General features: G+C 38.3%; 1 protein-coding gene and 1 long non-coding RNA gene across 2 annotated transcripts in view; both read right to left on the bottom strand.

Moving 5' to 3' along the window:
• Positions 1-18,449, bottom strand: part of LOC134665058 (uncharacterized) — a 144,040-nt gene that overhangs the window by 48,598 nt on the left and 76,993 nt on the right. The gene's annotated exons all lie outside the window — the stretch shown is intronic.
• Positions 1,221-15,474, bottom strand: LOC134665026 (kynurenine 3-monooxygenase). Its single transcript, XM_063521799.1, has 10 exons — positions 15,242-15,474; positions 14,760-14,829; positions 13,750-13,943; positions 13,372-13,420; positions 12,298-12,385; positions 10,648-10,816; positions 8,182-8,433; positions 6,663-6,893; positions 2,866-3,027; positions 1,221-1,345 (listed from the first exon to the last, which is right to left on the bottom strand). Exons 1-10 carry the CDS (start codon positions 15,305-15,307, stop codon positions 1,277-1,279), a joined length of 1,350 nt encoding a protein of 449 aa, XP_063377869.1. The 5' UTR covers positions 15,308-15,474; the 3' UTR covers positions 1,221-1,276.

Raw genomic sequence — 18,449 nt, forward strand, 5'->3', positions numbered from 1 at the left:
CCTTTACGCTTAAGAAATTATTAATATATTAATATACATTCTTAAAAAATATGTGTTTTATCTACACACATATCAAAAACCTTCATTGATGCGTCCAAAAACCGCAAATTGCGGCCAGTATGAAAATGAACTGTTTTGTTAAAACACTGTTTATTGATTTAATAATGACAGTCAAATTTCAAATATGTAATGTAATATATATACTATGTAAGAACTTCTACTATGTTCTAAACTACAATGGACGTGAAATTGTTGAAATGTTACTGAACTCTGGTCTTAATGAGCAAAACCATTTGTTACGTTACTTGTACATGATTTAATTGATTTAGTTTTAATTCCGAAATTGAAATAGCTTTCTGTTTTTATTTCCATACTACTTAAACTGCATTGGAAAAAGGTTCCTAAAATCTAAATAAAAGCATAGAACGCAGTGTTACTATTTAGTGACTAACAAAAAATCTTTAAAAAGTAGAAAGCTAGTACCTATCTAAGTAAATTTATATTTGTACCGCTATTAGCATGAACTGTTCAAATCATTTTATTCCATTGTTAATAAGATTGGTACTAACAGCATAGGAAAAACGATTCGTAAATTGTCTTGAAAAACTTTTTTGTCGTCTTATGCCATTAGGAAGTCTGGTTATTCCGCTAGACCAACTATGTCTCTGTCAGTTCAAGGCTCCAGTGACAAGCATCGAGAAAGCGTCGCTTCCGAAGGTTTAAATCAATCTTGGTGCTTGCTGCTCGCAGTTTAAAATGCAGTGCATCTCATTAGGCGAGACACTGATTTATGTGGTACTTACCTACGCTGCGTAGGTATAGTGACTATAGCGCTTTGTAGGACTTGAGTGAAACTTAAAAACCTGCCGGCCTGAACATTCAGAACATTTTTTCAAACAATTGTTACTTTACTCTAATTACTTTAGTAAGTAAGAAATGTTGTTATAATACTCGTATACTTACTCGATATTTCTATAGTCAGACCGTAAAAAGTCTGCAGCGATTTTGATAGCCCACGCAGTGCAAGTGTCATTTTAAACGTCAAACTTCTATCAAATTATGACGTATAAATAATACTTACGCTGCGTGTGCTATCAAATCCGCTGCAGACTTTTATTGGTGCGACTATAGCGAAAGCGCAGGGAGCATTCGAAATTGAAAAATCTAATATTGATTTGTTATTGGGGATCTTACTGGTATTTATTAACAAAATAACTAAATATGCGGTGTCTGAATGTGTGATTTATTTAAAATACTGGTAACAAATAGATATGGCTTAGCGCGACATTACGAAGTATCCTAAAATCGCCGATGATATCGCAGACACGAAGAAATACTTTAACATCTGAAACAAAACGACACCCAATCATTAATCATTATGCTGCAGATGAGGAATTGAGGATAGGATTAGCAGTGTTGCCAACTTGGCATAAATGATGCCAGATCTGGCATATTTTCACTAGCTTTGGCACCAAAATTTTCCATTTAGCATCTGACATATTTTTTAGCATAATTTAGTCTAAGCCAAATTTGCACCAACTTTGCAGCAGCAATATGCGCCATCGCCTTAAGTGGTTCATATTTTCACATGAATTTTGATTTTTGTGGGCGGATTTAATAGCAAATAAATTCAGTTAAATTTACCTCTGATGTTTTCGTGGATATTTGAGTTCCGTTTTGCAGATTTGATCAGACAATTAATTGTTTTTACTGGATATTTTTAGACACCATATTATTTTTAATGCTTATTTTCAAGTGACAGTTTAGCATTTTTTTAGCATACTTCAAAAAGCTTTGGCATAATTTTGGCATAATCTAGACATTAGTCTAGCATTTTTTCAAAATCCGAGTTGGCAACACTGAGGATTGGTTAACATTAAATTTGAAACAACTCTAACATTTTATCCGTACTCTACAGACTTCTTTAGAGTACGCTTAAAATGTTAAACTATTACTCAATCATAAAAAAGGCTGATTTACAAAGATAATGTCGACAAAGACGGCACTAATACTCTGGGTTATACGGCCCTAAAAGCGGCTTTCTCTCGAAGGCCTACTTTCAAAGCTTCGGTCTCAAGGGTCTCAGTCTTCAACTGGACCCTTGCTCTACTACTCCCCAATAGAGCCAGATCATCTGCATACCACCATATGCTTTCGAGGGAAAACCGAAAGCACGCCGACCGGTCGGTCGACCTAGGTATCGTTGGGCGGATGTGGTGGACGCGGATCTACGTGAGCTCCAAGTGGAAGACTGGCGAGAAACAGCAGAGGACTGGGATCAGAGGGGCTACCGCCAAAACCGAAATTCGCAAATTGCGGGGATCTTTCTCTTTTACTCCAATAAAGGCGTAATTAGAGTGACAGAGAAAAATGCCCGCAATTTGCGAACTTCGATTTTCGCGGTTATAGCCCAGTGGCGAGCGTGTCGTGTTGGAGGTCAAGACAGGTCGCTGCGCCAGAGGAGTAGGTACGTATGTAGTATTTAAGTAAAAGCGGCTTTCAAAATTTTATTAGATATCAGCCAACGGCAAGGCAACGACATTCCGCTGCTGGACGTCGGACCCGCGTAGAAAACACATCGCTCAGTGGTGACGTTTCATGTCTTGAAATCTACTTAATGGTGTCTTTGCGAGAGATTATCACTACTATGTAGTAGGGATAATCGCTCGAAAATACATAATATATGTAGTCCCACGAACCTATATACTAAAATACAGCCGGTCAAACAACTTTGTCAGTAGAAAAAAGTGCGACATTCAAATTTTCTCTGGAACGATAACCCTTCTCGCCTACATTTTTTAAATTTGCCGTTCATTTCTACTGACGGAAATGGCTTGATAGACTATACAATACAAAATGTCGTACCTTATCCTGCCACTCGCGGTTCTTGACGCACTGGCTGTAAGGCATGGTGGTAAAGGTGACGGAGTTGTAGAGCGGCACCCAGAAGTTCGGCGCCAGCCAGAAGAGGAAGTCGTCCATGGCCTTGCGGAGGCGGTATGATGGTCGCGTCACCAGGTCACGCATCTGAAATACATTAGGCGCGTTTTACGGGCGGCGCGTGAGCGTTTATATGTAAAAGCGGCGCGCCCCGCTCACGCCCCACCCGGAAAACGAGCCTGTGTGACGAAGCCTTAAAACATTCTATTAGGCAAAAACTTGGAAAGTTAAAAAACTCTCGACAAAACATGAACATCGTCAAATCGTCATTTAGTGAGTTACCTAACAAGTAACAACCATCTAGAAAAAAAACTGGTCAAGTGCGAGTTCGGACTCGCGTTTCAAGGGTTCCGTACATCACATAATTTTCAACAATTTTTTTTGTACATGTAACGTGACGTGAGTGAAACGTCTTGAAAAACCCGATTGGGTCAATTACAAACCAGATGTAACATGAAGTTTTCTGGCGTGGTGGCTTATAGAGGTATCTCTGCAACTATGCAAAGTAGCTTACATAGGAAGATTAAATGCCGAACAAGTGTCCAAATACGAAGACTGAAGACCGAGCTCCGCCTAGGGCTAATAGCTCGGAGCGTCCGACGGGTCGCGCTTCCTACAACTTCCGCAAGTGTTTTAAAAGCGACGGCCGAAGAGAGATAATACCTACAGGCTGGCCAAAAAATAAGTGCATTCCCGTAGCCGGGGAGGTTTTCAGATTATACTGAGCTTTACAACTTTTACTATGGGACCAACCCCGAAATCGCGAAAAAAAAATGTATCCTTCCATAGAAAACGAACCACCCAAAATGTATGAAACAGCCAAATTTTTCCTCGCAATTTCGGGGTTGCACGTTGGCAACGGGAATACACTTAGTTATTTTTTTGGCCACCCTGTATAGTGCTTTTTAAAACACGTAACAATAGTAACCTAATCAATCAGTACTACACTTGTACCAATGCGGCTGTGTGCCAGATACAGCCTATAGTCACACCAATAAAAGTCTGCAGCGGATTTGATAGCCCACGCAGTGTAAGTGTTGTTAATACGTCATAATTTCATAGAAGTTTGACGTTTAATATGACACTTGCACTGCGTGGGCTATCAAAATCGCTGCAGACTTGTTACGGTTTAACTATAGTCGCATTTTTTGTCGTCATTCCGACTCATGCTTGAAGCTAAAGGCAGGCCTCTTCGGGATGCTTCGGGCCTTCGGCCTTATGCGGATATCGGCCTAGGGCCTTCGAAATAGCTGTCTACATCACGTTTCACTTAAACCATTGCAGCTGTGTCCCTAAAAAAACTTAACCGCATTTTTGTTCTTAAATCCGACTCACGCTTGACTGTAGATTTCTAATAGGTTTTCCTGTCATCTTTAGGTAAAGGACTATTTTGTGTATTTTATTCAGAATTTTAGACCCTGTAGTTTCGGAGATAGAGGGGGGGGAATGGTCATTTTTTGTCTATTTTCTTGAATAACTTCTAAACTATTTATCGTAAATTTATAAAAAATATATATTTGAGATTCTCACAATGAGCTCTTTCGTTTGATATGTAACACGATATAGTTTGCAAAACTTTGTTTTTAAATTTTATCTTTTACCCCCCAAAAGTAGCCCTTACGTTTACAATTCATTAGATGACGTTACATATTCGTCTTTGGGTCACAGACTTACATATGTGCACCGAATTTCAACTTAATTGGTCCAGTAGTTTCGGAGCAAATTGGCTGTGACAGACGGACGGACAGACAGACGCACGAGTGATCCTATAAGGGTTCCGTTTTTTCCTTTTGAGGTACGGAACCCTAAAAACAAACGCTTTCGATTTAAAAAAGAATAAGTGCTCAAGTACTGGTACTAGTATACCACAGACAGGCACATACAGGGGTTAAAAATAAACTAGCGAAATCCAGGAGATAAGTAGGATGTGTTTTACGGACAATATCAATCCATAGCATTCAAGATTTAAGGGTGCTTTGTACCTAAATAACTAATCCGAATAGATATAAAAAATGCAAGGGTAAATCAGCGATTGAGAATGGGTAAATAAATACATATTCAATCATAAGTAATTACCTATTTTGATATTTGCTAGTCAAGCCGGGTAATTACAGTTACCTACTTGAAATAAAATCATTTTCTCATCAAACGTACTACGTTGATTTTTATTAAGCGTTCCGTAAAAACGGGACCCTATTACTAAAACTCTGTCTGTCTGTCACCAGGCTGTATCTCATGAAATTTTCACAGATGATGTATTTCTGTTGCCGCTATAACAACAAAAACTAAAAACAGAATACTTAGGTTTATTAAATGTTTAAGTGGGGCTCCCATACAACAAACGTGCTTTTTTTTGCCGTTTTTTGCGTAATGGTACGAAACCCTTCGTGCGCGAGTCCGACTCTCACTTGGCCGGTTTTTATTGCACAATTGAGCTTACTTTTATCGTACTTCATTAACATTTCAAATACAATCCCATAATATTCCAGAACACCACCTTTGATAAACGGGTCCATGTCCATATATCTCGATTAAAAACACATTAAAGCGTTTAGAATAAACCCGTATTTCCTGATTTAGGCTGAAAACAAAGTAAACAATACAGGGCTTGTTATTCCATATGTTAACGAGGGTGGACTGTTTGATCACTCAGGTCAAGTAAGCCAGTACCTATAAGAGAGTTTTTCAGTATTACAGATCTCTACCTACGTTATACAGGATATACCTTTCCTACAAAAAGATTCCCGATCAACACACGTTTAGGCCGCAGCCTTAGTGCTTGCAAATTAATGCCTTAATGTAAGTCGGGTGAAATTGCAATATCCATAATATTGCATACCATCGAGCTGATCTGATGATGGAGACAGGCGGTCGCCATAGGAACTCTGTGATGAAACAACGCAACTTAATTGTGTTTGGGGTTTTTGGAATTGTCTTGATAAGCATTAGTTGCATGTGGAAAGAAAAATACAGTTAGCGATAAAAGCTTGTACAAAAAATGAAATGCCAATAACTTATTTTTCTCTCTTACCTCAACATAGTCGTACATCGCCAGATCGCTGATCGCGTGTGTATCCTCCCACCTAGTCTGCGAGAACTCCTCCATGATCTCCGCAAGGCTATCGTGATGTTTTTGGAACAGTTTGTCAAGGAGTGTGCAGTCCTCGAAGCCGGCGTTCATGCCCTGGCCGTAGAACGGAACCATGGCAACGAGTGACACCAAAAAGTTGGTTCACCCAGGTACTCGTATCTTTCATTCTTACCTCGACATAGTTGTACATCGCCAGATCGCTGATCGCGTGTGTATCCTCCCACCTAGTCTGCGAGAACTCTTCCAAGATCTCCGCAAGACTGTCGTGATGTTTTTGGAACAGTTTGTCAAGGAGTGTGCAGTCCTCGAAGCCGGCGTTCATGCCCTGGCCGTAGAATGGAACCATGGCAATGAGTGATACCAAAAAGTTGGTTCACCCAGGTACTCGTATCTCTCATTCTTACCTCGACATAGTTGTACATCGCCAGATCGCTGATCGCGTGTGTATCCTCCCACCTAGTCTGCGAGAACTCCTCCAAGATCTCCGCAAGACTGTCGTGATGTTTTGGGAACAGTTTGTCAAGGAGTGTGCAGTCCTCGAAGCCGGCGTTCATGCCCTGGCCGTAGAACGGAACCATGGCTACGAGTGACACAAAAAGTTGTACCAGGTACTCGTATCTTTCATTCTTACCTCGACATAGTTGTACATCGCCAGATCGCTAATCGCGTGTGTATCCTCCCACCTAGTCCGCGAGAACTCCTCAAGGATCTCCGCAAGGCTGTCGTGATGTTTTTGGAACAGTTTGTCAAGGAGTGTGCAGTCCTCGAATCCAGCGTTCATGCCCTGGCCGTAGAACGGAACGACGGCGTGCGCTGCGTCGCCGATTATGAGGGATTTGTCTTCTACGTGGTAGGGGCGACACTGGCAAAAATAATTGTGGCAGTTTGCAAAGTTGAAAGAGAAAATTCGTTTTTAACAATAGTTATTTGTACAACAAAAGATCAAAGTGTGATATTTCTTTGAGTGCTTATTTTGAGTCCCGTGCAAGCGAAAGATTCTATAATAGATTCACAAGCGTAGCGAGTACTCGTTACGATCGTAAAGTACAGGATTACGATGTACTATAGTGCAGGAAACGAAAACACATAACATCCCATTTTTTTGTGTTAAGTTACCTATTCTGCTTTTGTTTTTGTTTAGTGCCTGCATCTATATACTTATACTACTCATTCTGCTTAGCCTGATGGTTGACTGGTAGAGAATGCCTTTAGGCATTAAGTCCGCCATTTTGTTGTTATATTATGCAATAAAGTTTAAAATAAATAAATAACATCGTATAAAGTGCAGTGCAGCATGTTGAAGCTGCAGAACGCAATTTTGATGTTAGAAACTCTAAAATCAACTAATAGCATGCGCTGCATACTCATATTGTACATACTACAATACAAACAGCTAGTACATACAGTAACACTCTTAACATCGGTGGACCTTATTACAAAAGGCATAAGGTCCACTGATGCACAGTTATCAGTGTGGGCGATGGTATCTGCAACAGCTAGATTTTATGCAAAATGCGCCTCAGGCAATGTTTGGTATTCACGTGTATTAAACGCCTTTGTGAACGCAAATTTCTCACCTCAAGGCAATAGAATTGGCCAATATAATCTAGTTCCATTTGCACCAGACTCGAAAATGATTTTCATTTAGACATTTATTGTAGGTATTCCAATTTTGGGCAATTGACTACCTAATGGATTTTAATTTTCATCTTCGAGAAATGGAAGGTCATATAAGAATTGGCAAAACGTTTTAAAACTGGGCATTATAGATGGTTTATAGTGGTAATAACGTACTTTTAACCCTGGAATTCACCCTCTAAGAGGACGGCCTTCCCTTAATACGGATTAAGGGTTGCAATTTAGTAGGTACGAGAGCACTAAGCACGAACTATATCAAGAGAAAGCTAATACACGTAGACCTTATAAGCAATGATCGTACATTTTCCAGCATTTTTGGTGCAGCGGAGTGGTGCTAACGGAATAGGTATAGATAATTTCAACTGAAATGGTAAACCTTAATTTACCATATTGGAGTATAGATAATTTCAACTGAAATGGTAAATTAAGGTTTACCATTTCAGTTGAAATTATCTATACCAGTTCCGTTAACACCACTCTGTTGCACCAAAAATGCTGGAAAAATTAATTACCTTCACAGCAACTAAAGGTGACGGCGAACCACCAAAGAAGTCCTGTATCAACTTCTCTTTCCCAATCAAGGGAATGGAATCAGGGAAGTACTTCTCAAAGAACACAAGCAGTTTCTCCTCACTGTCGATAGTCTTGAAGTTGGTGAACGGCATGAAGAGAGTCACGGTCCAGGAGCAGTCTTGGTTGGGGAGGGCGATCATCATGAAGTTGCCTCTGGGCCAGATATGGAGATAATTTGGCGGCATCTGGAACTATAAGACGATTTTTTAAGGTTGTTATTGGAGATTCTGCTAAAGAAGACTAGCCAAAAGTTGGTGTAGCCATCTTCTCTTTAAGAATTAAAATAGGTGCCAAACGTATGTGTGTCAAATCAAAAAAAATATTGATATTCAAGCTAAAACTATCTTCTAAATCAAGTTTCACCAGTTGTTGAAAGAACCATTGATACAGAATTAACAGATAGGTATCTAACCCATTGGTTTGAAAAAGAGCTGGCCAGCAGTGTCAGTCAAGTGATTTTGAACTTTAATAAAGGTCAATAAAGACCTTTCTCTCCAAATACGGAATCTAGTACTTAGTGTAGGTAATAACGTTGCTCTTAATATTGTACCTATAACTTATTCCATGGCCAACTCTCTGTTTTTACTCATCTAATGGTCTGGCCTTACTACTAATTAAGGCGTTATCATTGAATTACAGCTATTAAAATAAGAAAAAATTACGACTTCATGACGCAATATTTAATGCGATCTTAACAGGAAACCTTGAAAGTGTTATCAAGAGTAAGTACAATAATATTATCTCGAACTGTCAACAATCTCTATTTACATTTTTCTATGTCAACAATGTTACTCAATAGACACAAATACACATTATTTAAACATACAGAATCTAATATCATCACAAAGTTAAAAACTTCTTGATAGCAAACCAATCCAAAAGTTTAACTTGGGGCAAATTCGACATGTACAGTCACCTGCAATAATATGTTACTCTTCGAAGGCCGCAAAAATATCTGACATGCTCTTATGGCTCTACAAATAAGATCGTGTCAGATATTTTTGCGGCCTTCGTTGTGTAACATATTATTGCAGGTGACTGTACAACTGTCAGATTTCGCATCCACGTCAAATCAACAGTTGATTTTATTGCATACTGAGTGTTGATTCCATCAACGGTGGATAATATCATTTGGTACAACCAAAACTCAACTCTAAACTAAGGGTGGTTCGGTTTGGTTTGCTTGTCACCCTAACTGTGGATTGTTAATGACAAATTTTGACACTGTACGTATTCGAGAACTTATGATTTTTCCCACGTCAACGGGAGATCAACACGATACGTCAAACGTCTCTTGTCGAATAGGGGTCCTTAGTACTTACCCAATTTATCTACATTCCCCAATAGTTTATTTTTCTACTTTCAAAAGGAATTCCTGATTTCCTGAATTTAAATGAAAAGTTAATCGTAATTAGATAGTATCTTATGTTTTTGTGTTATTAAAATACTTCTTTGAAATATATTGTCTAAACATATAAAACCAAACACTGATTTGCTAATTTAAACTACGAAACGACAAATAGTAAAAAACTGTTTTATTCTATACAAACTTACTCTGTATCTTTAGGTTAAATAAAAGTAAACAAATAATTTGTATTTTCTAGTAGTCATAACATTTATTGGTTAACCAACCAACTACAAAACCGCCTGGACCGGTCACTGAACGACCTGACTTTAACCTACATTATTTGATCGTGTAATGTCTTCATCTAAAGTCTATTTCAATAGAACTTGCTAACTATGTAAACAAACCGCCATATTGAAATTGTCTCTGAATGATGAATTTACTAGTGATGGGCACGACTCCTACTTACTACTTTACTAATGTCAAACCATATCTAATAATAAAATACCAAAAGTAAAAAACAAGTAGTTACTTATTTTTAATTTGTTTAATCACGATCAGAAGACAAATTAGTACTTAAGAATGATGTATTGATGTATTTTATAACCGCGGCGGCTGTTACAGAGCGTGGGTTGGGTAGTGTGTAGCGGGTTTATATCACAAACTTTAGTCACCAACACTACCCATCATAGACAATTGTAGAAATTAAAAGAAACAAAACCGTCATTCCATCAGGTCCTAATAACCTAACTTATGAAACCATTTTAAACTTTTAATTAAATATCCAAGATACAGTTATATATTTATGTATTTTACGGGACGGACCGTTTCAATAGTGTATATGTGTATGGTTTCAATGGTATTTGATGAGGTGGTGTGAAAATTCAAAGAGAATAAACAGTGATAAAACAAAGTTACGTTGTTTGTTTACATAGTTAGCAAGTTCTATTGAAATAGACTTTACTGTACTGGCTTAAGGAGCCATTTGAGGGTAGATTTTGTTTACTTTTATTTAATTACCTAAAGATACAGAATATAGAATTTTTATAATGAAACTTACTCCACCACTTTCATCGGCCGGTATACACAGCTCCAAATATCCGTGCTCAATATACTTCTGGCTGTAGTCGAAGAGAGGCTGCTTCATCATTGATTTGCGGACAGCTGAAAACGCCCCGTCTGCGCCTATGATCAGGTCAGCTGTGACGTGGACATTTTCTTTGCCTGGGCTGAAAAAGACGGAACAAATTTCAAATGAGACATTAAAATAATAGTCAAAATAGAAGATATTGGAGTTCGTTTTGAACCATAGTTGGGAGCTTATGGACTATTAGTTAGGTTGTTTTACCGTAGGTAGGAACATAAAGTAACTAACGCTATTAATAGGTATTTGAACTCATATCAGGTGACTTTTTAGGGTTCCGTACCCAAAGGGTAAAACGGGACCCTATTACTAAGACTTCGCTGTCCGTCCGTCCGTCCGTCCGTCTGTCACCAGGCTGTATCTCACGAACCGTGATAGCTAGACAGTTGAAATTTTCACAGATGATGTATTTCTGTTGCCGCTATAACAACAAATACTAAAAACAGAATAAAATAAAGATTTAAATGGGGCTCCCATACAACAAACGTGAATTTTGACCAAAGTTAAGCAACGTCGGGAGGGATCTGTACTTGGATGGGTGACCGTTTTTTTTCTGCTTTTTTTGTTTTTTTTTTGCATTATGGTACGGAACCCTTCGTGCGCGAGTCCGACTCGCACTTGCCCGGTTTTTTTCTTTGAGACACTCCAAGCCTGAAAGTTCACCTGATATTAGGCACTACTATAGTGGCAGATAGTAGTAACACTGAAGGGAAAATACTTTACTAACCGATTTTTAGGGTTCCGTACCCAAAGGGTAAAATGGGACCCTATTACTAAGACTTCGCTGTCCGTCCGTCCGTCCGTCCGTCCGTCCGTCTGTCACCAGGCTGTATCTCACGAACCGTGATAGCTAGACAGTTGAAATTTTCACAGATGATGTATTTCTGTTGCCGCTATAACAACAAATACTAAAAACAGAATAAAATAAAGATTTAAATGGGGCTCCCATACAACAAACGTGATTTTTGACCAAAGTTAAGCAACGTCGGGAATGGTCAGTACTTGGATGGGTGACCGTTTTTTATTTGCTTTTTTTTTCGTTTTTTTTTTTGCATTATGGCACGGAACCCTTCGTGTGCGAATCCGACTCGCACTTGCCCGGTTTTTAAACAAGCAGACTATACGTAGTCTGTGAGCGATATTCAAAATTAATATACACCGTGTTTTTTGAATACCGTTATTAACTTCGGGGTACGGTTAAGTACGTTTAGGAGAACTAAATGGCATATATAGTTCATTTTTAAAAATAAATACATATTTTATTGCTATTACAAAAAATGTAGCATATAGCGTTGCTGTAACACGGGCATTACATTTAACAATGCACCCTTGAAATTAATGGAAAAAGTTACGCTTCCGGCAGGACTTGAACCCGCAACCTCTCCGCAATTCTTGCAACCAAAATAATTGAGCTACGGAGCAATTTGAGCGGTTGCGGGTTCAGGTCCTGCCGGAAGCGTTACTTTTTCCATTTTTTCCTTTAATATAAAATTCATTAACAGACTTCAAAAAGGAGATTCTCAATTGACAACATCAAAGACATACCTATTACGTCATGATACTCACGTCTCGAACTTCAAGGATCCTTTTCGTAAATTGGCTTCGACCAATTTGTGATTGAAATGCCTCTCGACATTCTCGTATTTCTCTGATTCTGTAAATTTACAGTACGTGTTTTAGACTTTAGTTTTATATTTTAAGTTAGTTTTATAATCCAAAAAGTACAGTACAATTTTTTTAAGTTTAATGTAATATTTTAAATTGTAATGTGTTTTATGATAGATTAAAGGCTTTTTTACTTTTACTTTACCTACTCAATGATTTGGACCAACCTATATTTGTTTCATTGCCTATTTAACATTTCATTTTTTAAAACCATAAACATAATTAATAAGAAACTTAGAATAAAATTAACCTAAAATTATAAAACTACCTAAAAAACTAAAACTAATACCTAAAAAATATATACCGGGTGTGGCCTGTAACATGAGCAAATAATTAAAACATAGATTGTACTCCTCAAACGGTGACACTTTTGTTCAACAACTTTTAAAAATTATAAAGTATTTTGACTCTGTATTTTTCATACAAAATAAATATTATCTTCAATGGACGCCATCGCCACGCCACATCATTGTGATTGACGTTGCTTGTCACGCCTTAAACATAACAAAATTCGCAATACATTGCGTCTTAGAATAAACTTTAAAGTGTATTAAAAATCAAACCACAAGTTATTTTTAAAAGTCGTTGAACAAATGTTGGTCAGTATGAGGAGTAGAGCGTACAGTTTAATTTTTTGCTCATATTACAGGCCACACCCGGTATATAACATAATGTGGGTGATCTAGCCGAATATGTATATATTAGGCTAGATCACCCAGGTCCGAACCCTGTGGAAGGGTTCCCATAAGGCTGGCTGCGTTCCCCCTTTGGATGGCTATGCCGATCCGTTGGGCGAGGAACGAGCCAGCCCTACGGTCCCCGGTGACCTCAAATATTTTTTTGGAAAGTTGCCGAACTAGTTTATGGGCCCCTGGGCACCACGGTCCCAGAGTTTCAAATGCCGCAAATATATGCCGGTCAGTGAGAGCTATATATTTGCGGCATTAATTTAACATTAGAGAGATATCAATTTACCTTGCAACAGGAGTCCATTCAGGTAATTTCGGCCAACTGAGTATATGCACTGAAAACAGATGACAATAGTTTATGGTAAGGACTTTTGACTATGGTTAGGTAAAAAAAAGTTAAACGTTAAAGAAAAATATGCAGTTCTGCAAAAGGATTTACTCAGAAGTTAAGTAGGTATTTGCCAGCTTGCAGCATAGACTAATATATAGAGCCTTGGATTGCCAACATTGTGCTTTATTGCGCAGTAAAAAATATACAGTGACAAAAGACTGACTTAATGCTACTCGGCATTCTATACCTCCGAACAATATATAAAAGTTGTAGTTGGGTTAAGCAGTGTCAGGGCGAGGTTATCTACCATCAAATGAACTAATGTAAGCTAACCTGGTTAGTTCTAGCATCGTACGGTATCGCGTACGTAGAGCCGTCCAGCCGATGGATCATACGAGCCCGCATGGGGATCCCGTGATGCTGGATCATCTGCTCCTCGAGACCAACATCCTTAAGGGCCGTGCGCCCACGCACCGATAGCGCGAGGTTGATTGACCTGCCCCGAGCCAGCGGGGTTTTTCGTATATCTGAGATAGAGGGTTTATTATTTAATACTTTGCAATCATAAGCGACATGAAAATAGCGCTGGTGGCCTAGCGGTAAGAGCGTGCGATTTTCAATCCAGAAGTCGCGCCGGGTTCAAACCCGGCTCGTACCAATGAGTTCGGAATTTATGTACGAATTATCATTAGATATTTACCAGCTGCTTTTCGGTGAAGGAAAACATCGTGAGGAAACCGGACTAATCCCAATAAGACCTAGTTTCCCCTCTGGGTCAGAAGGTCAGATTGCCAGTCGCTTTCGTAAAAACTAGTGCCTACGTCAAATCATAGGATTAGTTATCAACCGGACCCCAGGCAGGCATGAGCCGTGGCAAAATGCCGGGATAACGCGAGGAAGAAGTCACAAGTAACATATTTGATAAGGTTCTTGTTTATTCTTTCTGTTATCATGTTACGAGAACGTAGTGATTTAACTCTCTTTGGTTACGAGTACAACAATAAGCGCATCCGTATGCCAGACAATGCCTGGCAAACATGCAGAGCGGGTGATTTTATTTGCTCGCTAAAGTACCGAGCAATCAGAGTTTATCTGAGATTACTTACTAACTAGAGTAAGTGATAAAAGGAACTGTTTCTACTGTAAGAAAAAAAATTGCCATACTTATACATATATATGTATAGGATAGCCAAAGACACGTAATCTACTATCACCATCTCGAGTCAAATAGGGGCTCTGAAAGAGATATTTATATTTTAAATATCCGAATGCTACCGTTCAGATTCAGATATTGAAAAATATTAAATTATAGGTACACTATAGAAAAAAAATTACATTCTCACCTTCGCGATATTCAAAAATATGGACTCGGTGACCTCTTTTTGCCATATACAGAGCTTCCAAGGATCCAACCTATAAAAAGTATTTTGCTCAAATGTGAATAAGTCTGGATAAAAAGGAAAATAAAAACTTTTTTTCTAAAGTTAAAATAAAAATAAACTTACACAGCAAAAGGGATACGGTGTTCCACTCTTATCATAATAATAACATTCTAATGAAAATAATATTTACTGTAAATATTTCTAATATATCAGTGGTGAACTCTTATGAACTCTAACAAGATATCTAAGTTTATTATAACAGACCGCTAGGTAGGTATACAAAAGTATACCTACTTACTATCCGGGGTAGCATTGAACTGGGCTTACTGTAATCATTGTAAAACAACATAAATAAATATACCTACAAATAAAAAGTACCTACCCCAAAAATAATAATATGCTATATTATATAAAAAATATAAATTTGTAGGGTAAGTACTCACTAAACCGCCGCCGACAATTGCAATATCCAACTCTTTTTTCGAATGTCCATTTTGCAGCTGTGCCATCACTTCGTATTAATTTAACAACCTATCAAAATCAGAACACAAATAACTCAAATAAGATATGATTGATTTGATAAGATCAACTCAAATTTTGAAAAGAGATGTTAATCTCGTATCGGTAGATCACTATTCACTATTGATAACTAGCACCGGTGTCATCAAAGCTGGAAGGTTCGAACTCAACTAACCAATACAGCAGTACCACATAAGTACATAGTATATTTCATTAGGATAATGGATCATTGAAAATTAGACTTAAACGGCATAATAATAAGGTTCAATTGCAATTATTCTAACGGTCATTAACACACTATTTATCATTCGATACTTTTGCGTTAAGCTATCCATTGTACAATTTACTTACGAACTGTTTCTGCGAGTTGAATTTATGGCGGCAATGTACTAAGTTACTCTATAAATGTATGACATGATTATAACAAATATGTTTAGATAGAGAAACGAAATTAAGATGACCTAGAATTCTCGCGGCTTCATTTTATCAGTAGGTAGGTATTTATCGGAAAAATCTCTGTCGCCTTGCGCAATAATAAATGTGCTTGAGAATGTAATTATTAGTAGATAATTAGTTACTAATACATATACTTAATAGCATATATTATGTTCAAATACGTAGGTATCCTATTAAGTACAAAAACACTTAAATAAATCCCACACTTGCAACTCTATTGCCTAGGTAATAAGGGAGGCTGGACCGAGTGAGTTTGCTAGTGGAGAACTAAACATAACGGTTGGTAAACGTCAAAAATATGTTTACACTTTTGCACCTTATTCCTTTGTAATAAGGCGACATCATTGACGACGACTGTTCCTTAGTGATATAAGGGGCAATTCACCCAGTGAACTTTTGACTTAAGGACCTAGAGTATTATCGGGTCCGTGGTAAAGATACAATATTATTACTAGTGTCCGACCGAAACATGTTTTTTGCCGAAACCGAAACCGAAACCGAATGTTCGGCTTTGGCTCTAGTTTCGGCCGAAACCGAAACCGAAACCGAAACTTTTGTAGACTTGTTAAAATCGTTGAAAAAATGTCATAAAACCCCTTTTATACTCATATTATGGGGCTGTCAACACCCAATATCCTTGAGACCTTTTCCAGCAGTTTTTTAAGACCAAGATAATTCTGCAAAGATTTTGATAACACACGCACACGCAGTGCAAGTGTTATTTTAAACGTCAAAACTTCTATGAAATTATGACGTATAAATAACATTTGCACTAGTTGCACTGCGTATGCTATCAAAATCATTGCAGAATTTTCTTGGTCTAACTCTATTCATTCACCAGTCAAGTTAACATGTAGACACAGGGTCAACCAAAAAACCAACCAAAAACGCGAGCGCGAAATTTTTTGTTGACAATATCGCAAAGCCGGGTACCAATCTTCACCTGGGCCTAAAAGTCCGAAGTGCCCCAGTGAGGCGAACTTTCATGCGAAGTCAAAGCCGTGCTTCAGGCTTCAGGGTAAGTAGTTGAGCACAGACTCCAACCAATGTCCATTGTATTAAAAAGCGAGACCGGAGGCCGAGCATGGCGCAGCGAGGCCAAAGGCTAAGCTGAAGTAGAGGACATGTGGAACACAAACCAATAGTAAATTGAGGTAAAATCACTCATTCACTCCGAAACAATTAGACAGTGTGTGCGTTATAGGTATTGACAGCCTCTTAAGACTGCGTCGACCGTCCAGTGGCGCCCTCATTAGTGGAATTGTGTTTTATAATAAATAAACCAGTTAATTTCTGTACCTATACATGAATCAGTATAATATGTAGGTATTAATATTGTTGTCCTACTTATTCCTCAACTTTTGGTCTTATTCCGAAGTACCATTTCGTAAGTTTCGGCCCGGCCGAAAGGTTCGGCCGTTTTTTGGCCGAAACCGAAACTACAGCCGAAACATGATTTTTTGGCCGAAACTGGCCGAAACCGAAACCGAAACCGAACCTTCGGTCGGACACTAATTATTACTATGAAAACACTTAATCGCTTATGTTTGTAGCTAACAAAAAGGTGCCATTTTTGCCCTATAGGGCAAATGCGCCTATGGGAAACATTCTTTTCCATTCTTCCGTACGTAGATACCAACTAAATAATGTGTATTTACACTATTTACCCACTTACTTACCTAACCAATTGCTTTACTTTTACCTTACTAATGGATACATGGGTAAATTCACGAACAAACTCGAATTCGTATTTGATGCGATTGTCATTTGTCTTAGGTAAGTCTATGAATCGACAATTCGCCCTATTTATTTGCATTATTAACACTTATCAGGTAATAATACAGCGTTGGTATAATATTACCTTTCACCTGTTTTTAGTCCGAAATAAAATACGGTTCCAACTTTCAGAAGTTACTAATTATTAGAGATGCCACGAATATTCGGCAACTATTCGGTATTCGGCCTATTCGGCCACTTTGCCGAATATTCGGTATTCGGCCGAATGTTGCCTACTATTCGGCCGAATACCGAATATCTGTTGCATCTACCTAAAAAGAAAAATTACACAAAAAATTACCAAAAACTAGGTATATTTAATATTTAAAATGTATTCTTGGAAAGTAGTTAAATACGAAGCCACGTTTTTGAGCATTTGTTGATTACAAAATATTTTATTGTTATCATGGGCAGTGGCGGATTTGCCCTAAGGCACAATAGGCCCGGGCCTAGGGCGGCAAGATATTTAGGGGCGCCAAATTGTGACAAAAAATTCGCTGGTAACAAGAAATAACTCAAAATGTAGTCAATATATGGGTGCCTTGAAAGGGGCGGCTACAGGGCCTGGGGCCTAGGGCGGCAAAGACTGCAAATCCGCCACTTATCATGGGTCTGATTTGATTGAGTCTAATCACATTAATTAATTCTGTTCAACATAAAAATATATCTTACCAAACGTTGTGCTTTGATGGCGAACAGTTTTCGTAATATAAATAATTGTGACTCAAAATGTTCGCATGTCATGCCGTATATTGGACGCCGAATATTCGGTATTCGGCCGAGAGAGAGGCCGAATATTCGGTATTCGGCCAAATTCACTATTCGGGGCATCTCTACTAATTATACACTACGGTACCTATAGGTACCTACATTTGTTTCCGCGACAGTGCACCTAATAAC

The sequence above is a fragment of the Cydia fagiglandana genome, chromosome 6 (genome assembly GCF_963556715.1).
Source record: "Cydia fagiglandana chromosome 6, ilCydFagi1.1, whole genome shotgun sequence".
In the NCBI taxonomy this organism is placed as follows: Eukaryota; Metazoa; Arthropoda; class Insecta; order Lepidoptera; family Tortricidae; genus Cydia; species Cydia fagiglandana.